This window comes from Setaria italica, chromosome VII (genome assembly GCF_000263155.2).
Source record: "Setaria italica strain Yugu1 chromosome VII, Setaria_italica_v2.0, whole genome shotgun sequence".
Lineage (NCBI taxonomy): Eukaryota > Viridiplantae > Streptophyta > Magnoliopsida > Poales > Poaceae > Setaria > Setaria italica.
This window is the reverse complement of record NC_028456.1, coordinates 25,682,501-25,705,810: the sequence shown is the minus strand read 5'-3', so window position 1 is coordinate 25,705,810 and position 23,310 is coordinate 25,682,501. Positions and strand designations below refer to the sequence as shown.

Sequence of the window (23,310 nt, the reverse complement as noted above, 5' to 3'; positions counted from 1 at the left end):
CGAGTCCGTGTGGCACATTGGTTTGTGGAAGGCTGGAAGCCGGAGGTTGGTTGGTGAGGACTGGAGGCTCCGCGCCAGTGACCGTGACAGCTCACTTGCGACTTTTGCTTCCCCTGACATTTGCCAGTGTCAAATCTTGCGGGCGTCTGTGTGTTACCCTGCGAGTTGGCTTGTTTGCTTTGTGTGCTGACGACATTGCTTGTCCGCTTGCACTCGAGTGGCAATTGGCAATTGGCACTCTCGCTGAAAACGATAAGGCGCTGCAGAAATACTAATCGAGAAGTTCGCAGCAAGTGGTGTGATGATTGCATGTACCGGTGCATGATTATATGGTACCGATAATGGCAAACAAAATCTACAAGTATAAATATTTCTTTCACACACACGATCTCGACGCAGGATAATGGACGGGCGTCAGGCAGTGATTGCAGAAGGTCAGGCGGTGGGGGGCCCGCTTCTAGCACAAGGGCACACTAGCTCCCGGGAGGGCTGGGGCATCTTTTAAACTTTCGTGTCGCCCAGCGCTCGAAAAGCGGCAATGGTGGTGACTCGACCCGAGAAGACATTATAGCCAAAGTGGGGGAAGGGAACGGATAGGCCTTATCTCCATCCGAAGAGTACGGACGGAGCGGCTATATCCGATCCCTCAGGAAATCTAGTACAGTGCTGCTTCCTCTGTGGACGTGGACCATGGACGATGGCTTGGCAGGGTCTGTTACCACGGCGGATTCGGATGAAGCTGGTGTGCCACGAATTTCAGGACCTGCGCAGGGTTTGGCTCTGTAAGATATGGCATTAGCACACAAGGGATCATGAACTAATCCTACGGATCAAGCTCAACAAAAAAGCGAGATGAATGCTGCACGCAATAATAGCATAATGGCTAGAGCAATTTTGTGCACTGGAGCCAAAAAAAAAATGTCGTGACGTCGACGGTGTGAGATGTAAGCAGCACACGGTAGCACACTGCACACGGCTATAAGCCTGCTAGTGCTAGGGGTATTTCGATACTTTCATATGCCATCGTAGCCAAATTGTGACCAGATGCCACGAAGCTCGCGCAACATACCTTGACGTGTTCGAGCGAGGTGGGCAGCGTGCTTTATGATGGTCTCAAAATAAGGCATGCTTTCAACAACGCACGGGGTGCTTAATTAGCTTTCCGGAGCACGGATCACCCGGAGGCGACCGATCAGTTTTAAAAGCCCATCCTCACCGTCTATTCCCCACCGAATTCCCCCACTCGTCGTTATATATCTCCCGACGGGAGCAACCTCCCCCGAAATGCTCCTCCTGAACCTGGTGGTCTTCTCCTCTCATCATCGTCCCTGCCTGCTCCTCCTCCTACCTTCCCTCCTCCTCCTTATTACAACCAAATTGACCTCGCCGCCCGCCGGGCCGCCGCCGCATCCTCCTCCCCGCTCCCGCGTTCGTCGCGCGAGGCGCTGCCGCGGGCTCACGGCTCACGCCACCGCCGCACCAACCCCGTCCTCGCCTGACCTCGCGCCGCCGAACCCATCTCCCCAGGCCTCTCTTCCACCGAGGCGCGTCGCGTCAAATTCCTGCGTCACCGTCGTCCTCGTCGTCAACATCATTATCCTCGCTGGTGGTGCTGGACTCCCGTGGAGAGCAGATCCACCCGAGCTCGGGTTGGTTTCTTCCTCTGCTGGTAAGTAATCCTGTCTGTCTGTCTTGCTTGCACGGATTGCTCTTTGTTTTGTCTGGTATAATGATTTGTTGGATTGCTCCGAGAGTTAGTTGTTTTGTTCTGGTCTCGCCCTTTCTTGTATTTCAAGAAATCAAATCCCAACCTTCCTTTCTAGGACGGATTCTCCAATCCGTCCACCCTCCTCCGACAAGTGAGAGAGGCATTCGTGGTTGGGGAGGGATTGGTTTGCTGCTGGTGGAGTGCCGCCTATCCTAAAATGTTTGGTCCGCCCCTTGTTCCTGGGGTTGGAAAGTAGCGTCAATTTGGGACTTTGCTTGGTGATAGTGTTTGATACCTGAGCCTGGAGAAATTGCTCTTGAAGGTGCGTATGTTCAGTACCCATGTAATTGTTTTTTGAGACCTAGTATCCATTATGAGTTGATCGTTCTGTGTTATAGATAGATTGGAGAGGGGGAACAATATGGTTCTTTGTTCTTGGTTCTGTTGTAGCTTTAGTGTGTACAGCACCTGATTTGCTGGGACGCCTAAATTAGATCAACTACCGCGGAAATGCGCTTAAAATCCATAGTATGGTATCTCATACCGGTCAAACTTAGAAGCTTGTTTATTTCTGGAGTTTCACAGCTTGTCCTGGTCAGGCACACCCTTCATCTTCAATATCGATTCTTACTGCGTGTATCTATTAGGCTAGTCATGAGCCACGAAACCAAACTAAAACTGTAGGGAGATGATGTCTTTGAGCCTCATCTGTAGGTACTTAATGTAATTAAGGCGTGTTTTAACTTAGAAAAGACTTGCAGAAGCTTTACTAGTACAAAAATAATATTCGTGGTACATATGGGGCCAGAGTGATTAAGAAATTTCCACGAAGCTGTTGGGAATGCCATTCTTTGTTTCCTGATCCTGATGCAGTGGGTGCAATTATCACTGGGTTATTCTTATTTTTGTTGATAACTAGATATGTTAAGCGATCATCTTTTCAGTGTGTTTGGTTCCATAGAATATGCCAAGTGTTGTAGCTACTCCATCATTGTTGCAGTCCACATCAATACCCCCACATATTGTTGTTTTTCAATGATTCTCCTTTGGAAGAAGCTCCACAACAACATAGCCTTTCAAAGAAGCTCCACAACCACCAAAAAAAAAAATCAATTTGTCACCGCAAGCATATATCGGAGATTAGGACGGATGCCTTTAGCCTATCTCATACATTCCTTTGTTTATTCAACTCTGCCCTTTTGGTCTTCCCCATCCCTTATCTGAATATATAATTTGTTAGGATCAGCGTCAATCTGCTCAGTACCCCAGCCCTGTCAAGTCTACGTTTGCAAGCTGCAGGGCGTGCCTTTTTAAAACAAAAATTGTTTTCTATTTTCTTCCCAAGGCAATTTTGAGCTGGCAGTGATGGCCCTTGCATTGAACATGGGGCCAAGACCTGGAGTCAATATTTTGCCGTTGCACACCTTGGAGATAAAGCAAGCAGTTTCGTTCCCTTGCTGACATAACTTTCCTAATTTCTGATAGATATCTTCATGGATAACATGTCAATGGAATAGAAAAGTAGCACAGGGATAACCATAACAAAGGGGACAAAAACAAAACGCGGCAGATGTAGTCCCCGGTACTTACATATTGGAGAATCCATGACTACTGACTCATGCTGCAAGGAAAGATGATAGATTCTTTAGTGCAAGCATAACTAGCTTAAGTGGCAAAGTTTCTGGCTTCTTAACATGTTTTGGAGATTTACATTGTTTGCTTCAGTTGTCACATGCAACACTCTGTTATGTCTGTTGTCTGTACACCTAGTTCCGCGTCTGCTGCAGAATTGCACATATCTTAAAAGCTAGAGATTGACATGTGGTTTGCTTTGTTGCTTCCAATCTTATGGCTTGTATTTTTATAGTCCTCCCGCATGGTTAGGTTGGTATCTGCACATTATGAACGTTTCCAATGCTTTAACACCCCTCATCATTTTGTGCAAAGCTATGGCCCATTTTATGTGTTGCTTTATCAATCGTATTTATTCTTACTGACCTCCGTTGATTTCTTTTGTCTACTGCAGTAGTGTCAGTAACTGAACCAAATCAGTTTTCAAGAGCAAGTATCTTGATTGTCATGGAAGCTGGGAGAATGGATCAGCCTTGCATGGCTGCTATCAATAGCCAGCCTTTGGTGGCTGATGTTGAAGCAGTGAAGAAATCCAGCGGGGACATGCCTACGACAATGGGAAGCGGATGCTTTGACTGCAACATTTGCCTTGATTTTGCAGCAGAACCTGTGGTTACCCTCTGCGGTCACCTCTACTGCTGGCCTTGTATCTATGAATGGCTGCGCCCAGGGGTGGAGTCGACTGCCAGCGACAACAGCAGTTCAGCAAGGCGGCAGTGTCCCGTATGTAAGGCAACACTCTCCCCAGACACGCTAGTGCCACTATATGGCCGTGGAGGGAGCTCGAAGAAATCGCTGAATGGTGTGGCCATCCCGCGCCGTCCCATGGTGCACCGGGAGACAGTTGAGCATCAGAACGCACAGAGCAATGTCGATGACCAGCAACACCACCAGAGCATGGAAGCCAACCCTCTGCATCAGCCATTGCAGCACGCACACTACCGCCCCAATCCCGCTGGGTTCGACTTCATCTACCCTCCTGCACCACTAGGACGTGGCTTGATCCACTCAACTGCTGGAGGGGTGCTTGGAGGGATGGCGGAGGCCGTGCTCCCGTTAGTGCTCCGTGGCCAGCTGCCTGCAAGCTTGTACTACACGAGCCCTTACCATGTCGCTGCACAGAACGTGAACCCCAGGCAGAGGCGGCACCTGGAGATCGAGAGGTCCCTGCACCAGATCTGGTTCTTCCTCTTCGTGTTCGTGGTGCTGTGCTTGCTCTTGTTCTGAGACAAAACTGTGTTCTGTGCACCTATCTGTAGATATCGAAAGTGGGAGGGGGGATACTAATGGATGATGCGTATAGTGAAGAGGGTAATGGTCTGTGTCGATAAGCATGTGCGTAAGCATGCTGGTATAGAGTTGTAATATGACAGACATGGAGGTGGAATGCATACTTCTTGATGTCAGGAGCTGTTGCCTTTTTCTTGCTTCCCTGGCCGGCCTGTCACCATCGGCTTGTTAAGTTCCGTACCTTACCTATCGGCATGATTAGTTAGCATCATGCTGTTCACTGGTCGGTGTCACTGCAAAGGGCTCTTTGATTTTGTATTTTGTATATAAATCGAAAATGATGTTTGGCTACCAATGTCTGTCCTGTGTCCACTTTACTCCCCATTCTAAAATACATATTAAAATGCACATTTCAATTTCACAATCAGATGCATTTTTTGTTGTGTGTGATGCATCATGCATCTGAGGACATTGCAATTTCACAATCAGATGCACCTTTGTTCTGTGTGAGGCTGTGATCGAAGCAATTATAGTTTGCTTCAAAGCTAACAGGAAGAGCCATGGAGACAGTGCTTGATTACTTTTAAGGTACGCTGCACGCCCACGCTGTTGAGATTCCGGTAATGGTCTGATTAGTAAGAAATGGATGGCCAAGTTATGCTAATACATTCTGCAGACAGACGTCGGAACTTGCCTATCTACAAGTGATTGAAAGCTCCAAACGGCATCTTTACGTCTCGTTCATGTACCCGACCAAATTTACACAGACCCAGTACAGTGCCCACATCTTTAGTACATTTGCACACTTAAAATGAAACTAAAAATCCCAGCAAATTCAGATAGAGAGCACAGTGAACAATACGGTTGGGAAGTAATACAGAGTGGCTAAAAGGTCAGTTTAGACTTTAGAGAGGCAGATGGTTTTTGGTAATGTGATCATTTCGCATGAACAAAACAATTACAATGTCTTCATGTGCTAATTCAGTTGTTGTACCAGTCAAGAAAAAGAACAGAGAAAGTGAGAACAAAGAAGAAGAGGAGGAGAAAGGTTCTACTGCTGCTGTTGCGCTGGATTGCCTGGGATAGCTCCTTGTTCCCGCGCTCCACATTATTCGTAGCTTCAACAGCCTGAAATAATGCAAAGATGTTCTATGATGGTATACAGATAACAATCAGGTTTCATATAGTGCTTATCTGAGTTATGGGTTCTTCCAGTTAAAGGAAAAATCGGAACCTGTGGACACACACAAACTAGTCCACTAAATCACACTTAACAGTTGATCGGTCATCAAGTATATGTCTTACAGCAACGTACCTAGGGATGGTACTCTAAACACGGGAGCACAAACTTCACAGATCCTTAATAGTCCAGTGGATGGAGACAAATGATTTAATTCTAGACACTGTTAAGAAGCTCTTTCGTGGACTCGCTTCATGTGTGAATTATCCATTTTTTGGGTAGATTCTGACATTCTATATGTACAAATATGAAAGCACAAGTTCAGCATGTACTGCATATAAACTGGTAGAACAAGCTTATTAAAATCTTCTACCTGGTCATATAAATACTGAATTTGTTGAGCTTGTTGTAGAACATGCGTTGACATAAGATGATTAAGTGCTGACATTTCCATCATCTTTGTCTCAGTTTCTTGGACAGCATCAAGAAGGCTTGTCAACTCCACCTGAGAAGAGTTTTAGGATGTAAATGCATGGTAGTTTTAAGTAAAATAGACAAGTTTTTCACTTGTACATAATTTGTATACCATATTACCTGGAGAGCTCTTGTTTCATCATCCAATAGTTGTTCTTGAACCCTCATGGGTGCAGTAGATACTTCCTGATCCCCAATCTTTGATACATCAGATTTTAGAACAAGATTAGACTTGGATGGTTCAGCAGGTTTGATTTCTGGTTTCTTCTGAATTTTCTTCCTAGGCATTGCTCTATTAATAGCGTCTTGAAAACGCATGGACCGAAGACGATCAAACTGTGCAGTTACCGAGTGGAGACGCTCACTCAAAATTAGAACCTGGTAAAATTGTAGACAACACGATCAGTTTGCTGTAGAGTGTAGATGGACATAAAATCCCTAAACTACTGCCAAACAGGGTAGTTCAGAAACTGATGCTTGACTGCTACTTACAATTTGGATATAGAAAAAATAATAAAGAAAAACACACCAATGTGTTTGCCTGAATGATGCACTTATGCAGCTCTGAACAAGAAACTTGAACTAGATATTATTCAAATTCACTTGTTTCAACTGGCTGTCCTCTACAAATCAAGCAGCATAATCTTTTTTGTTCTACCAAATGATATCTAATGATGGAGGTTTGATATCCTGCCACCAACTCATAGAATATACAACCAACTTAAATATTTGGAAAGGAAATGTGGAAACAATCAATCCTCAACAGGATGATTTAATCTATTAAGCAAGCTGGTTCTAATGAAAGAACATCTTTGCTCATCAAAAGCGTCACAAGTAATCCCTAAGGAATTACTTGGTCTAATTCTCCTGAACACATTCAGATCACAAATGCTGCCCAAAAACATATTCTTCTGCTACCTATTTCTTTATCATACCCTCAAAAAACAAATTAATGCAGCAGAACATCCAAAGCTTATATAACACCAATGGTGATGAAAACAACCATACCACACCATGCTGATGAGCTATCAAGTCCAAACGGGAACTCTCATCCCTAGTGCCAAGCCATGTCTTTGCACCTCCATTTTTCTCTTCTTCATGGATCCTGTTCTTTAGGATATCAATCTGTTCCTTGCATGCTTTTACAAAAACACCAACCTAATGTACATTTAGTAATTAAACATAGGTACTAAATTGAAAAACAGAAAGCAACAGCCTAATATTACATGAATCAATACATTGTGGACCAAAAGGAATATAGGATGGTGCATATACGAGGAATGCCCATCACTATGTCCAAACATAGTTTAATAGAATGAAGAGAAAGCTGAACAATCTACCTAACCTGAATGTGCGAGCATCAAAGAGGATGAATCACTGCCATATCTATGTATGCTGTTCAACAATTTTTACGGCCATGGTCTTCAATAAACTTAGTCCGAGACTGGATTTGCACAATTATGAAAATAATATTTGGCAAACTATTGTACCGTACAGCAACATGTATCTTTTGTAATAATGTCAAACAACCCACTAGCTGAAGTTTTTTATGAACACAAGAAATGACTTGCGGTCATTAAGCATACAGGTTGCCGAGTAACAGAGACATTTTAGGTTTCTTACCTGCATCATCATATGAGAAGCAATGGCAAATCAAAACAAACAACCGCAGACAGCGTGAAACTTACTTCATGTTCGATGTTGTCCCTCTCTTGCTCCGTGGTGCGATGCAGGTCCACATAGTCTCTTCTGTGCTTCACTATGAACCTCTCCAGTTCCCTGATACTCTCAAGCTGCAATTCGACACAACCCATCATCAATCACTGACGAAACCTGCCTCACCACACCACAACACATGAACACATTCACCACAGACTCCTACCGTCTTGATCGCGGCATTAGTGAATGGCGACTTGGGGGACGGCTTCCGGATGATGAAAGACGACGTGAGCGCGGCCAGCTGGGCCTGCACAGCAACACAACGGAGCGAGACGAATTGGGGATCATTCGGCTTTCGTCCGTACGCTGAGGGGAAGGGGCTGGTGAGGCTGGGCTGGAGCTTACCTCCGTGTAGCCATGGGAGAGCGCGGCGACGCGGACGGCCTCTTTGAAATCCTCCGTTCTGTCCCGAACCCTCGACATCGCCGAGGCAGCAGCAGCAGCAGCCGCGGCCTCCTCCGGTCAGATCCACGGGTGCTTGTGAGCCTGCGAGATGCGCCGCTCGCACGATGCAAGCGCAGCGGGCGGCAGGAAGCGCCGACTGCGTCGCACTGGATCGGCGGCGGGCGGCGTCGGCGCGTCGGATCGGGCGGCGAGGTGGGCGCGAGCGCGAGAGGGAGACGGGTCGCGAAGTTGGAGGCGTGTACAGAAGTCAGAGGTATCAGAGACCGAATTGTGGGGCCACAAAACTGTTTGATAAAGACGGACCTACCTGTCAGTGAACACGGGGAAAATAGGCGTACGCCACCAAGGGCCAAGGCACCAAGCCACTTCGTCCTCTCTCTCCCCGCCCGCCCAGTCCCCGGCCGCCACCGCTCGCGGTTCTCTCGCGAGCCGATCTGTCTCGCCCTCGCCACCTCCCTTCTCGCATCCGCGAGGCGCGAAACCCTAGTCACGCGACGCCATGGCGAAGGACCAGAACGGCTCGCCCCGTGATGGTCGAGGCGAGGAGGAGGAGGAGGAGGCCCGCAGCGGCAGCAAGTCGGTAGAAGCCGACAGGGACGAGCGCTCGAAGGGGAGTCGGGACCGGGGCCACCGCGGCAAGTCGAAGCGTCGGGAGGAGGATGGAGGAGGAGGGGAGTGAGAGCTCCGGTGAGGACTCAGGCGAGCGGCGGAAGCGGCGAAGGAAGGAGAAGGAGAGGCGGCGCCGGCGTCGGAGCCGGAGCCGCAGCGAGAGCTCCGGCTCGTCTTCGGAGTCGGAGTCCGAGTCATCGTACTCGAGGTCCAGCGCGGAGTCAGAGAGCGAGTCGGACTTGGATTCGGAGGAGGAGAGGCGGAGGCAGCGGCGGAAGAGGAGGAAGGAGAGGGAGGAGGAGGAGAGGAGGCGGAGGAGGAAGGAGAAGGAGAGGCGGAAGAGGAAGGAGAAGGAAAAGGAGAGGGAGAGGAGGAGGAAGGAGAAGAAGAAGAGGAGGAAGGAGGAGAAGAAGGATTTGGGGAAGAAGGGCGCCGTGACCAACTCGTGGGGGAAGTATGGTATCATCCGTGAGGTCGACATGTGGTGAGTGCTTCATTTGAAACTCAGGGTTTGGCATATTAAGCTATGAATTTGCATCAAAATTTTCAGTTGTACTTTGTTGTTCGTGTGGCACTGTATAATTCAATGTGAAATATACAAATGTTGTCTCCCTTTACTAAAAGTGAAGATGAGATATAATTCAACATTACTGGAATGCTCGTTAGTATCTTTAGAGTTTATGAAGCTCCTATTCTACTTAGATTTCATGCAGATTTTGCGAGTTCACCTTTCAAAGTTCATAGGGACACTAAGCGTAGAAAATTTTTAGAAATGTTTCTACATCCACATATCCAATTTACTTATAAACAGTTCTATACTACTATTCAGTGCTATATGTTATATGGGACTTTGCTTGCTTAATCCAACATTTCAACACCATGTTGTATCTATGCTCGCTGCAGCTTATTGAGCGGCTGCAGGCTCAAATAGCAGCAGTCAGTTGCTGTATCAGCTGTTGCAGCTGCAGCGCAGCCGTAGCCTCTGTACCGAGCAGGCTGTAAATAATTACATATGAAATACCAAATTATTTCTACCACATTTCTATAAATTAATTGTGCAACGTGTTTTGTAGGAGCAAGCGACCAGAGTTCACTGCATGGTTATCAGAAGTCAAGCAGGTATATTTCTTTTTCGTTTTGTACATGTTAATACACACAGTGAGGCATGGATGGAGGTCTATGTTAAAATCTAAAACCAAAGTAATCCAGTTGTTCAATTTAGTTTTCTTTTTAATGTGGCCACAGGTTAATTTGGAAGCATTGTCAAACTGGGAAGAGAAGCAAATGTTCAAGGCGTAAGTTACTCTACTGTTTTGAAGTCACTTGAATAATTACATGACCCTCTGATGTACTATATTTCCTACTGTATCCTTGATTTTCCAAGGGTGTTTAACATATGGTGTCTGCATCTCAGGTTCATGGAGGATCACAACACAGCCACTTTCCCATCGAAAAAGTAATGGATTTTGTCTTCTATGTATAACTTTGAATTAGATGGCGAGTTCAGAATAGGGATCTAACATTTATCTATTTCTGTTATCTTTCAGATATTATAATTTAGATGCTTATCATCGCAAAGCAATGGAGAAAGAGACAAAGAAGGGTTTAAAGACCTCAGTGACAGAACGTACAATATTTAATGATGAGGAACAGCGAAGGTGTGCAAACGTGAATTTGTTTTGTTGTTTTTTCTACAATATTATCCATGTAATTTTTAAAAAAACATGGTGCAACAATTATCATTCTGTTTGCTGTTATCTTTACACAAACATTTTTGCATGTTCTATGATGGGAATATTTAAAAACACTTGTATTTAATTCGATTTGGAGTCTATTATGCGTTGAGCAGTTCCTTTTTTTAACTTTTTTTAATCATGCAGATTAGAATTGTTGAAGGAACGTGAACGACGAAAGGAGGAAGAAGTGGAAGCTTTAAAACGCTCTATGCAAGCTGGACTGGTTAGATTAATTTTGCGTTTCTTTTGTCTGTCTCGATTTATGAATTTATCCTTGAAACATCAATTAAATACTACAATGCTCATGAAGGTTTTGCTATTAGTTTAAAACCATGATCCAGCATTAAGTCGATACGGTCTACAAACAGTTACTGTAGTGTCATGTGTAATGCCCAAGCCCCCCAAAGAGAATAGTTATTTATAAGTAATGTGCAATGGACTGAGAATGCACTATGTGACCGAAGCGATCAAATAAAATGTCAGCACATAACAGCGCTTTCTCTGAATTAGATCAAATAAAATGTCAGCACATAACAGCGCTTTCTCTGAATTAGTATACGAAGACTTTGTAGTTGACATCTATACTTGTGTCCAACCACCAAGTTTGATTGCACAGGCATCCCTGTCCATTGTGTACAAATGTACTACCTTTTAAGATCTTTCATTGTATCCTAGTCACCTAGTTATGTCCATTCCTTACCTGAAATGAATTTAGCGTCAAGTACTGTTTTGGACCTTATTGTTTAATACTTGATTCCAAGGTGGCATGAGTTTATTTTTCTCTTCTTATTCAATCCATGTGTTATAATACTAATACATGTTCTAGTAAATAATGTATTTATCTATCTCTAGATTATTTTTCTGATAAGGATATTGATGTGGAAACATTACAGTAGTACTAGGACATAGTAACTGAAAGCGAATTAGCCTGTGTTTATCTTGTGTTTTACTCGCTCTTAGGCTCAAGACATGAAGGAGCAGGCCCGTCTACGCGAGGAAATGAACTATCAGTACAGGCTGGGCAATTTTCAGGTATGTTCTTTCTTTCTCAACTTGCAAGCCTGATCTAATGGGTTAACAGATACTCCTATAGCTTAGCAAATCTTTTTCGTTATCAGGCTGCAGCTGCAATCCAAAAAAGATTGGATCCTGATGCTCCTTTGCAGTAGTCGGCCCTGTGCAGAGCCTAATTCCCTGCAGTTATTCCTCATGGACCTGTAGGAAGAGCATGCCTAGCATATTGAACTGCTGTTTGTTACCAAGTTTTTTATGTAGCTAATTGTATCAGCAGAATTTTGAATTCCAGCTACTCTCAGTTTTCACATGCTCTACCCTGCGTGCTGGATTTTAAATGTTTGTTATAGGTTGTCTCACATGCTCTTGCAAGCTACCCTCGTCGTTCTTCACATGCTGTGTGCTCTCTTCTTTTGCGTTATTCTTGGACCTGGGTATCCGGTACGCTTGAGCCTTGTCGTTCAGCACGAGCAGCCTGCGTAAACGGCACCAGATGTCAGCATGAATTAGGATCCGTCCGGACTGCCAATTTCTTTCTTTGAATCGTCAGGCAAACGATTCGTTTTCTGTAAAGTTGTTTGAATACCTGCTCCTACTCAGTGGCCAAAAGAGAGCTTTCCCGTAGCACCTTGAAAAGCTTTCTAAAATAAGCTAACTCGATTGATTGTCCCTTGTTGCGGCTGGAGAGGCTTTGTGTTGGAGGAGTATTTTTCACCAACGGGCTCTGTAAAAGTGGGAGAAATACCTTTACGTCTAACAGTCCACGAGTTCTCGCGGTGATACAGCAGGCTTAAGCCCTTTGCAGCTTGAAACCTGGGTTCGAAGCATTATTTATAGTCCTTCCTGCTCTCAGCTCTCCCTAAGTTTGTATGCGATCATTCGTGGCAGATCTTCCGGTTTGTTTCAGCGCTGCCAGTCAAAAGCAGGCTAACGACTAATAACTGGTGCTAACTGCTTTGATTTCTCTGAGATAGATGCACATCGTGATTTCGGAGCCTCGATAGTGGTGGTGGGAGAAGGAAGGTTCCATGATGATCAGGTGTTGCGGATCATCGACACCTACGGTGGCTATGGCTTGTTTGAAGACGTTGAAATTCTCCGCATACGCATACTTCTCAGTGCGAGATGAACAGAGAATCCATCGGCGGCAATAGATCTATCGCTATCTGCAAAGTTCGCCACCGCAAGAAGAGCATGAAGAAAATCACACACAAGGGGCGAACAAAAGATAAATACGAGCCATACGCAGTTACGCACAGAGCCACAGACTATTTTCACATCAAGTCGCTCAAATAAATAGATCCAACAAGACCAAAACCACATTCAAAACTCAGAAAAACCACACTAGAGTTCATCCATGGGGATGGCCTCGCGAACTCGACGCCCTAGCGCCTGATGCTGCTCCTGACTTTGCTCCACGCCTTCTTGCACGACTCGCCGGCCGCCTTGATGCCCCTCATCGCCGCGGCCTTGAGGTGCTTCAGCTCCTTGGTCCGCTCCTTCACCTGCAGATCGAACCCGCCCATCTTCTTCTTCCTCTTCTCGGTCGGGAGGAATCCGCTGCCGCCGGTGCTCTCGTGGTTGGAGGAAGGAAGAAAAAATGTGAGGCGGCGGCGGTTGCCGACTTTGTCGTGCGTCTGGAGGGGAGGAGGGATATATATAAAAAAAAAAGTAGCCGCGGCGCGGTGTGGTGTGGTGTGGACGCGACCTCGGAGCTGATCTGTAAAGCTTTGAAAATGAGTTGTTCCGCCGCGTCGGCGTTCAAGGGACGGTCGTGAGCGGCGGTTGAAGTTTTGAACCAAAGTATCTCCTCGTCAATCGCTTCTGATGAGGTGCTAAACTGAACCCGACTGACATGTGGGTCCGATTCATGCAGGGAGTTTATGGGCCCATTTGTCAATCTGTGCCGATTGTGTCGTTTCCATGTTCTGTTAGTAGTAGGAGATAGAAAAGGTTCTTGTTGTGCGACGAAAAAGCCAGACGTTCGCTGCCGATGCTTCTTTTGGTGAGACTGAAGGAAGCGCGTACACCGGCCGGTTCTGTGAGACTTTCGGCGGATCTGGTGGTCCGTGCGGTTAGGTTCCAGTCTTGGTAACGAATCCATTCTGCAAAGAACACACTGGCAAAAGGAGGGAGCTATCGAGAACCATCGAGTTTCCTTGTCGCTGGGGTGGACTCGTGTGTCGTTACTGCGTGCTTCTGGGCTTGCTGGTTCCGCACGAAACCGCGCCGCCGGTCACGGCCCGCAGCCGCCGCCACCACCAGAAGAAGGTGGCGGGGAGCAGATCACCGAGCGCGCCCGGAGAGGGTTGGTTTGTTCGCTCGCGTGTCGTCCGCTACTCCGCTGGCAATTGTTCTGTGCCAGGGGGCGCTCGGCGTCGTGGCCTCGTTGGCCGGCGCAACGACTTGATTGATTCGTCGTCGCCCTCGTGGCTCGACCGGTTTCTGCGCTCGGCGCCCGGAGATCCCTCGCTGATGGATCGGGCGTGGTCACGAGGCGACGCCGCCGTTGTACGCCACGGGCAGGCTTCGGCGTCTCGCGCTCCGAAGCCTCCCAGAGCGGCCACGATCATTGGGAGGGCGAGAGGGAAAGGAACACGCGACGGATCATCTAATTTCAACATGCATCAAGTGACACACAATCGAAAAGCAATCAGATTTGAGATTTGTTTGATACTACGTGGGGAGCGTGAAAATTAGTTGCAAAACTTGTCGTAGCACAGTTCCAACGAATCGACAGGTTTTACACAAACAGAAACACATCTCTGCTAGAGTTCATACATGGCAAAAACTCCACCCACAGGGTGCAGGAGGCCAAACAACTACGAGTCTTTCTTGGGCGCCTTCCTCTTCATCCGGCTGAACGGCCCCACCGTCTGGTCCATGATGTACATGTAGATCACCTGGCTCCACGACCTGTACGACCTGAGGCTGTCGTAGTACTCGGGCGCGATCTCCTTCACCTTGTGCAGCCTGGTGCCGGGGATCCTCGGGAAGTCGTGGTGCTCGTTGTGGTACCCCACGTGCCATGTCATCAGGTTCAGGGGCCCGTAGTACGAGTAGGTCTCCTGGTCGGGGCTGAAGACGTAGTGCTCCGAGATGAAGTGGCCCGCCATGGGGTGCATGCCGCCGCCGACGAACGTCGAGAGGATCAGGTACGCCAGCGACTTCCAGCCGTAGAGGTAGACCAGGCCGGCGTCGAGCGCGACCTGGATGGCGAGGTTGGTGAACTCCCACAGCCCTGGGGGCTTCGGCTTCAGGAAGAGCGGCCTCAGCGCGTAGAAGAAGAGCTGGAGCACCACCCAAACGGATTTGCTGACGGCGTTCCTCACAGCGTGCGCCTCGGCTTGGCTGGGGACGTCCATGTCGATGCCATCCACGCCTTGGAACCGGTGGTGCTCCAGGTGGTACTTTTGGAATGTTATGGACATGGGGACTCCGATGGGGAGGTTTGCAAAGATGCCTAGCCAGCGATTCAGGGATGGGGTTGTGAAGGCGAGGTTGTGGCTCAGTTCATGGATTGCAAGGAACAGGTTGTGGTTTAGAAAGGAGCCGAAGAAGTAGGCGACTGTCAGAAGCTTCAACCAGCTGGCATCTCGGAGGAATGTGGCAGTCCACAGCTGAAGTGAAACGACCACAGCAATCTGCAGATAAAGTTGATATTGCCATCAGAAAACATTACATGTAAAACTCAATGAAAAAAGGGCTACTTGTTGCAGTAATATCTTATAGTAAATCGAATGCCATTGACAGTTAGGACCATACTGTGTCATACAGGTACACACGAACTTCCGGCACAACAAAATACAGCTTATGGACAGGATGGCAAGTCCCCTGATTTTTCAAAACAAGGGTCATGAGATTGTGGCTGTTTGAAGTTGCTAGCTGCCCTCGCCAAAGTTCAATGGCCAGCGCAACAGCTGTTGGTGAAAGGGATATATGGACACTACTTTTGCATGTGAATCCGAAATTTCTTACTAGCAAGGAGACAGAACGTGGAAAACCAAACAGCTGCAGAGCAACAGTGAAGGATATAGTAACTTAGTGAGTTTGTGTCTGTGTGGTTACAAATTCAGATTTTACTGAAATCTATAGATATAGATCATCTGAGAATTTTCTCATGTTCAAGTATTAGCAAAGATGTGTGTGAGTGGATTTGTATTTCTTGCAAATGACCGTATGTACAGAAAAAAGAAAAGAATTCTACTTTTCTCAAATGTTTCCTATGGTTGTTGCCAAAGTGTCACCATGAGACAGCACCAAAGATATGTTTGCATCTTAGGGTTGATTTACTAGAAGTAACATCCCAAATTGGTCATGCAAAACAGAAGGTGAAGCAGGCTTAGCAGCTAGATATATCGATGGGCAAAGTAGTTGGGGGCTTATCCCTCAAGGAAAAAGTAGTTAGGGCTTTCCAAAAATATGATACTTACTCAATTTCCTTTCAGCGCCCACATTCAAATAAGTAAAAAGGAAGAGGCAATTGGAGTGAAAGTGTAGAACTATAGATAATCAGAGGTTAGAGTAAAAAGGAGGAGTTTGACAGAATGGATCTTTATCATTTGTTAGTCGGTTCTCTAATATCATAATCTTGAAATAACAGCATAGGTTTATTCCATGCCTTGAAACTTGAAAGGAAGGGCCCGGTAGCCAATCGGAAGAAGCAACTACCATTTCAGGCATGAAAGTTACTGTTCGAAGTGTGGAACTGATCCAGGGCCAACAAGAAAGGTTGGCGCCTAAATAAATTCTATTAGGCTCGTTATGGCTGTATAAGACAACTCAATGGAAGAAGCTTCTGCTTTAAATGTATTGCTTAATTACTAGTTTATCCGTTTTGCACCATAAATCCCAAGCTTAACAGTTTCCAAGCGCATCACATTTGCAGGTTGAAGACAAGGGCAACAAGCTAAGTAGTTAACTGTTCCGAAACAAGCAATTAATAAAAGAAAATGGGAAACTCCAAACAAGTATAACTGCAGTCGCTTTGTCATGCGGAGATTCCTGAGAATAACTCCAGCAACGTAAGCACTAGAAGCTAAACAATGCCAAAGTAATCCACCAAAAACAGTATAAAACCGTATACTGATCCGGAATTCGGGTACGGCAATTAGAGATCTCGGCTTTAAAGCTACCCAACTTGCACATCATCGCAAACGCCCAGCATCGTAGGAAGAGAAAACAGCATGAATTGTACTTTCCGGCAAGCTCAATCCCCAATTCCCCATTGCAAGCACAAAAGCACACAGGAAAGAGAGAGCAGACGCGTAGAGCAGAGCGAAGAAAAGAGGCAGATCACGGCACCTTGAGGAAGGCCCACGGATCCGGGCCGAAGAGCTCCTTGATCTGCGGGTACTTGGCCAGGATCTCCCGGCGGCGCGACGCGTGCGGCTCGTCCGTGTACGACCAGAAGAAGTCCGTTGCCATCACCCCTTCGTCCGCCTCCATCCCCGCGCCCATTGCTCCCTCCCCTCCCTCTCTCCCTCTGGCCCCGCGAATGGCGGCGGTTCGCGGGCGCAGCAGCGGCAATGGCACGGGGTGGCGGCCGAATGCGGGTGGGTGGATTGGATTCGTCGCCTCCTTTTCCCACGGGCGGCGCGAATCCTGTGTGCTATCTTTGCTGATGGAAGTATCTCCCGTCCCGTCTATGGGTGGGAGGCGTGCAGCGGCGGAGGGGGTGGGAGAGATTTGTCTATTTCAGGGAATCCCGGGGGTGACGACGAGCATGAACGTGCCCCTGGCTGCAAGAGAACGTGACGCGGGTCGCGGTTGATGTTGAGCTGGCATTATGGTGGGGTCAACATGTCATTGAAGCAATAACATGTCATGGGTGGTGGTTTGGGCCTGAAAACAGAGGTGGTAACAATTGGGTTATCTGAGGCCCAGGAACAAAACAAAATCGTACCATCTATGGGCCTTGTGGGCCGAATTGATAAGCATCTCCGAAGCAGCAGCAACGTTTAAACAAAATGATGAGATTGAGCAGAGAATCGCCCTTGGAAAGCAGAGATGCACCGGTATACAGCCGTACTGAGGGACAGTTTGGCAGAGCTCCGGCTCCGACTCCGTGCGCTTACCGAAGTACGGAGGAGCCGGAGCCGCACCAAACGGCATTGACCGCGGAGTCATTTTTTGGCACATTTGGGAGGAGCCGGAGCCGTTTTAGGCCTGCATGGAGGAGCCCAAAAAAGTGGCTCCGCGGCTCCGGCTCCGACTCCGCACGAGGAGCCCCTCGCGAGGAGCCCTGCCAAAGAAGCCCTGAGTTCCTGACCTTACCGGTTGCTCGCTCAGCAGCTCGCCTGCCAAAGGAGCCCTACCAATGTAACACCCTAATTTTCAACTTTTGCAATTTAATAAAATTTGTTAGAATTTAGTTGCATATGTCTTGCATTTAAATTTTCTTAGACATTTAATTTTTTTCAAAATAAATTAATAAATTATAGGAGTTCATTCATGCTAGTACATTATTTTTGGTTGCTTGAAATTAAATTTGTGTTTGAATTCATTTGATTGAATCTTTTCAAACAATAGGAAAGCTCTTTCTTTTCCTTCCCTCCCTTCTCTTCCTTTCACCCTGTTTCTTTCTTTCAGCCCGCTTCTTTCTCTTTCGGCCCAGCAGCGCAGCAGCCCAGCGCCTCAACCTAGCTCTCGTGTCGGCCCGCTCCCGCACTGCGCCCGCGCTCCTCCGCTTCCACCGCTGACACCCGGGGCCCGCTCATGATCCCCTATCTCCCGCCGTCTCCATGCCGGACTCCGACCCGAGTTCGAGCCGCCCCGCACCTTGGGCCCGCACGCCTAGGTCCACCTCCCCGGGCTATATAAGTAGCCGCTGTCACCCTTTGGCCTCACCAAACCCTAAGCCGCGCCCTCGAGCTCTCCAGCGCCGCCTCTACCCGAGCCCGAGCACCGCACACGCTTGCCGCCGCCGTCGCTCTTCCATCGCCATGGTCTTCACCCGAAGAACCGCAAGGAGGTGAGGAGGCTGCCATGAAGTCCTCGTGCCTCCCCGTATCTCCCTTCGTGCAAACGAGCTCGCCGGAGTCCCCATCCTCACTGCCGCACCGCACGTCGCTGCTGCCGCACAATCCACCACGACAACACTGTAGATCGGTTCGACGTGCGCTCCGCTTCCTCCTAGACCAGTTCCCATTGCAAACCGAGGCTGGACGCTCGATTTCGAGCAAGTTCCAATGAGGTTTACCGCCATCGCGCACCGCCGCTCCGCCGCCTGCGAGTGTGGCGGAACCACCTCGGATTAGCTTGATTAATCAGAGTTTAGCCGCCTAACATGCGACACTCCTGATTAACTTGAGCTAACACGAAGCGCCGTCGGACTTCATCCGATTTAACCACTTAAACAGGATCGAGTTCAGCAAACCCACACGAAGGTGAGCGGTTACAGAGAATACAACGAGTCCACGGATTTTAGACAAGTTTTACTCATTTTGGTTTCACTACAAAATCCAACATTAGGGTTTACAAACAAAGATCAACAGAGAAAGCTAGCGGAAGACTTCGTCGGGGTCGGACGTCCGGGCGAGGCCAGCCTGAACATCACTGAGTCCTCTCCTCGCCGTCCGAGGAGAGGTCCCACTCAACTGTCCAGCCTGGCGGAAGCTGGGGCGCCAAGCGCCAACAAGGGAGGGGTCGGGAGCTGCAACTTCACCTGAAAAACAGGAGCCACAACAAGGCTGAGCTACTAAGCTCAACAAGACTTAACCGGGGAGGAGTCAACTACTCTTCCAACTAGACATGCAAGGCTTCTTGGCTGAGGGGTTTGTTTTGCCAAAAGCACTAAGTAACCTATTTTCAAGTTTTAGCTCCGGTTCTAGATTTACTTACCAGTCTAGGTTGTGCAACCTATTCTAACCAAACATCGAGCCAAACAAGTGTGTAGATAAAAACAACAACATTGCCATCATCAGATTCCTTATTTACTCAAGGTGACATAGCGATCAAGTAATCTCAAACTGTGAGAGGCAGACGAATCGATTCGAGTTCTTTAACCATGCATGGTGAACCTAGCCCCACGACATCCGCGCACCCGGAGGTCGCTTCCTGTGTCGGCCTTCCCCATCGATCCCCTAACCCGTGTCGGGCCCATTTCCTTTGGTGCAAGGTTCCACAGACCCGGTCTCTGTTGTTCTGTGATCACGCTTTGCCACCACGTGCGACAACCAGCAGGGGAAACTCCGTTCCAAGAACAATGGGGCGACCGCTCACGTCTAGGTTCAATCAGGTACTAGGCTTCCTCATCCCATACTAAGTATGAGGCTAGTACTTTCAAACACTTGATCACGAACACCACCACTGTCGGGCCTTAGCAAGTTTTCATAGACAGACGGGGCGTCCATCCGACCACCAAAGTGTTACCAACCCTGCCCCGTCCATCGTCCTTATAGTTGTAACAGGAGAGTAAACATGCAACTTCTACAACTCGCGAGTGACAGGAGATCACTCGGCTTTTACCGTTTCCTATTTAAGCAATGCAGCTACTCGGTCCAACAGCTAGTGCTCATATCAAGGGTTACTCAGTCATGTATCTAGGGTTTCACACAACTCCTAACGTAAATGCACAAACATGCTATTCGGAAGGCATGTGCAAGTTTGGCAAAAACACGTAGGATTTTCATGCATCCGGGGCTTGCCTGCAAACAAAGAGGGCGGAAACTGCTCGACTTCGGGGGCGGCTTCGACTTCAGCGGGCAGGAACTCGGCTACAGCTTCTTCTTCGGGCACCGGGTGCAGCTCGTAGAAGCCGTCAGCGAGATGCAACTCTACACGAATGCAATGCAGGGGTTAGCTTAAACGTTTAAGTCGACGGCAACACTGGCTCTCCTGAGCTCAGAAACTCGCGACAAGGAGCAGGAGGTTAAGGCTGTTTGAGAGAGCTGATGGTGATCATGATGTAAGGGCAGGAAGGAAGCTAGTGGTCTGATCCTTGAACTAGAGGATGTGATAACTGGGATCCTCAGACGAAGGCGCTGAAGGGTTCCCACGTTTTACACTTACACCCTCAAGTTGAAGAAAAGATCACAGCCAGACCCTCGGGTGAGGCGGACAAGGGTCGGCGAACAGGCAGGGTCGGACGAGACGGAACTGGGGTCGGGCGGATAGGAGGGGTCGGTCGAGGCGGACTTAGGGTCGGCACTCACCTTCTTCCTGAAAGGAAAGCTTGGGGTCGGGAAGAGGCAGACTTGGGCGCGGAACTAAAGCTTCGATCAGGGACTAAGATTGGCGATACTCCGGCGGCGGCGCTGCTTCTTGCGGATCACAAGAGAGCTCTACGCAGCACAAGGAGCACGCTGCTGGTGACTTGGTTGAACTGAGAAGGAACTGGGAGAAGAACTTCTCAAGAACTGGGTGGGTGGCACGAGAAGCTTGAGCAGGGAGCTAGAGGAAACTAAGGGCAACAAAGGCGGAGGGAACTCCGGGGATGGGGGCATTCCTTTTATAGCTGCTGGAGCAGAGGAACGGGAACGTCGCGGAGAGAGAGAAGGGGAGCGGCGCGAAGGCCGGGGAAAAGCAATGGAGTGCTCTGCCGTGGCGGCGATTGAGCAAACCCGGCGGTGCTGCAGAACTCCGGGGGTGACGCCAGCGATCATTGCGCTACTTCGTCAGGGCGGCGTAGGCGCGGGTAGACCGGTGGTTGGGATTTGGCGGAGAGCGGGTGTCGCCGTGCGGAAGAAGTGACAGAAGCGACCGGTTAAACGGCGCTAGAATCAAGGGCGCACAGGTGGGAGAACAAGCGGACGCGGTGCGGGGGAGAGCGCGGAACAACAGATTGTCGGGCGGCTTCTGACCAAGCGGGGAAAGGGACTGTCGCGGCCGCGGTCGGGGTTGGCGGTTGGGGAATCGTCGTGTAGCGACGACCGGGCGGCGCAACTGTTGCTGGAAAGGACGGAAAAGACGGGCGACATCGGTCTCCGGGGCCGGGATCCAGTATCGCGATGATGGGCGCGGGAGACGAGGGTCTGCAGAGGGCTTCCGCTGCCATTGGGGAAAAGGGCGCGGGACCCAACTCTGTTCCTCGCCAGAGACAAAACCGGGCGATGGCGTCGGAGAAGACGAGCCACGCGGCAGGAAAACTCTGAGGCGGCCATGCAACTCGAGTGCGGCTGGTGCGGGGGATCTGGAAAAGATCTCACGGGTCCACCGGGGAAAAAGATCGGACGGGTGAGGAGGATCAGCAGGATCCGACGGAGGGCTGAACTCGCCAGGGTCGGGAAAAAGGAACGAACGGTAGGGGTCGGATCTCAGGGGTCGGAACTGGCGGAAGACTGAGCACTTAGGTGCGGTCAACAGAGCAACTGACTGAGGTTAAGGGCTGAGATCAACTTAACTGGGAAAGATTAGGGGTCGGTCATTACAGCGAGCCACCGGGTTTAGTCCTGACGACTGCAGCTACTAGATCTAGATCTGACGGACCGGATCAGATCTGACCCAATCCATACCAGTCAACCCCCACATCGCGCCGTGTGTTTTGCTAAAGAGTCCCTGACTTTCATGGTTTTTGCACCCGCGGCTCAGCGCAGTTCAAAAGTAATTAGATTTAGATCCCTTTTCTTCTATTTTAACCCCTAAGTTTTTGCAAAATAGTGCTCGCCATCCTAGCCTTGCTCTTTTGCATGTTAAACCTTCGGTTTATATGCGTATTTATGTTTTAGTCCTCGATTTCTTCAAGTTTAGCCTCTGGATGTCTAGTTTTCTTGCAGATACACCCTTACACCTTGTTTAGTTCATATCTTTAACGTTTTAGATCCATTTTTAGCATTTCTTGCGTCTACGAGTTCTTCTTAATGCATAGATTAATTTTATGATCTTGTTTTTCTCTGTTGCTACTGTTTGGTTACTGTTTTCTTATTTTATTCTATTATTTGCTTGTATGTGCTCGTGTGATGCGTATAGAAGGACCGTGGTTCAAGAGATTCAAAGGTCAAGACTTTGAAGACTACGAGCAATCGGAGCAAGTCCAAGAAGGCAAGTCGTGCCCTTGATCACAACTTGATCCTATGAAACTTTTACTTTCATGTTCAATACACATATGTTGTGCACGTCAAGTTCCTAAACATGATGAGTCCTATCTAAGGTGTGCCTAGTTTTATTCCCTGTACCTTGATCAACCTAGGTTATTTTAATGTTGGGTAGTTCTTACTTAGTTGCTCAACTTGGTTATGGTGGTATTAATGAACTCAATGATTAAACTTATTTTATTTATGCTATACCTTTCATTAATACAGGATCACCATGCTTAATTGGAACATGGAGCGACCACCCAGGAAAACAGTAGAACCACAAGAACTATATGGCTCTGGTTTTAACTAATTAAATAGAAACTCTAGTTCGTGGTAGCTTTACCTGAAAGGGGGAAGAGTAGGAGACAACAGTTGGTGTATAACCCAGCCCTCTAATTGATCTGCTCTATCGTAGCTTCGCAGTTGGAGAGAGGTTTATGCATTGCGCTGATGATGAAACCTTAGCAAGCTATCCTTACTAGGGAATCTTTGTAAAAGCCTCGTAGTGTCCCTATGCAATCACACCTCGGAAGTGTGGTATTGTGCCTGGCCCACACAGCATGGTTGGATCTAAAATTCTTTTGAACT

The 23,310-nt window shown here is 48.2% G+C and overlaps 4 protein-coding genes across 4 annotated transcripts; 2 read left to right on the top strand and 2 right to left on the bottom strand.

The window, feature by feature from the left end:
- Window positions 1-1,264: 1,264 nt before the first annotated feature.
- LOC101754403 (E3 ubiquitin-protein ligase RMA1H1) lies at window positions 1,265-4,925 on the top strand. The gene is made up of 2 exons (XM_004976267.4): window positions 1,265-1,669; window positions 3,735-4,925. Exons 1-2 carry the CDS (start codon window positions 1,285-1,287, stop codon window positions 4,565-4,567), a joined length of 1,218 nt encoding a protein of 405 aa, XP_004976324.1. The 5' UTR covers window positions 1,265-1,284; the 3' UTR covers window positions 4,568-4,925.
- Window positions 4,926-5,382: 457 nt separating this feature from the next.
- Window positions 5,383-8,585, bottom strand: LOC101753588 (syntaxin-81). Its single transcript, XM_004976266.4, has 7 exons — window positions 8,289-8,585; window positions 8,107-8,190; window positions 7,913-8,017; window positions 7,233-7,382; window positions 6,345-6,602; window positions 6,124-6,255; window positions 5,383-5,698 (listed from the first exon to the last, which is right to left on the bottom strand). The coding sequence occupies exons 1-7, from the start codon at window positions 8,364-8,366 to the stop codon at window positions 5,552-5,554; spliced, it is 954 nt and encodes a 317-aa protein (XP_004976323.1). The 5' UTR covers window positions 8,367-8,585; the 3' UTR covers window positions 5,383-5,551.
- Window positions 8,586-8,709: 124 nt separating this feature from the next.
- LOC101754009 (vicilin-like seed storage protein At2g18540) lies at window positions 8,710-12,079 on the top strand. The gene is given in 9 exon segments (XM_022828801.1): window positions 8,710-9,009; window positions 9,011-9,441; window positions 10,031-10,076; window positions 10,203-10,252; window positions 10,372-10,413; window positions 10,505-10,615; window positions 10,838-10,916; window positions 11,654-11,725; window positions 11,812-12,079. Coding segments are annotated over 9 exon segments (1,044 nt in total). The 5' UTR covers window positions 8,710-8,847; the 3' UTR covers window positions 11,863-12,079.
- Window positions 12,080-14,355: 2,276 nt separating this feature from the next.
- LOC101752771 (sphingolipid delta(4)-desaturase DES1-like) lies at window positions 14,356-17,419 on the bottom strand. The gene is made up of 2 exons (XM_004976264.2): window positions 17,012-17,419; window positions 14,356-15,351 (listed from the first exon to the last, which is right to left on the bottom strand). The coding sequence occupies exons 1-2, from the start codon at window positions 17,165-17,167 to the stop codon at window positions 14,530-14,532; spliced, it is 978 nt and encodes a 325-aa protein (XP_004976321.1). The 5' UTR covers window positions 17,168-17,419; the 3' UTR covers window positions 14,356-14,529.
- Between the last annotated feature and the right edge of the window lie 5,891 nt (window positions 17,420-23,310).

What these genes read in the sequence shown, in the direction of transcription:
- LOC101754403 (XM_004976267.4), top strand. Translation starts at nt 1,285, where the DNA reads ATGCTCCTCCTGAACCTGGTGGTCTTCTCCTCTCATCATCGTCCCTGC. An exon ending in GTTGGTTTCTTCCTCTGCTG is followed by an intron (nt 1,670 to 3,734) that starts GTAAGTAATCCT and finishes TGTCTACTGCAG; the next exon opens with TAGTGTCAGTAACTGAACCA.
- LOC101753588 (XM_004976266.4), bottom strand. Translation starts at nt 8,366, where the DNA reads ATGTCGAGGGTTCGGGACAGAACGGAGGATTTCAAAGAGGCCGTCCGC. An exon ending in GGGACAACATCGAACATGAA is followed by an intron (nt 7,383 to 7,912) that starts GTAAGTTTCACG and finishes AATGTACATTAG; the next exon opens with GTTGGTGTTTTTGTAAAAGC. An exon ending in TTCAGTATTTATATGACCAG is followed by an intron (nt 5,699 to 6,123) that starts GTAGAAGATTTT and finishes GCATTATTTCAG; the next exon opens with GCTGTTGAAGCTACGAATAA.
- LOC101752771 (XM_004976264.2), bottom strand. Translation starts at nt 17,167, where the DNA reads ATGGGCGCGGGGATGGAGGCGGACGAAGGGGTGATGGCAACGGACTTC. An exon ending in ATCCGTGGGCCTTCCTCAAG is followed by an intron (nt 15,352 to 17,011) that starts GTGCCGTGATCT and finishes CTTTATCTGCAG; the next exon opens with ATTGCTGTGGTCGTTTCACT.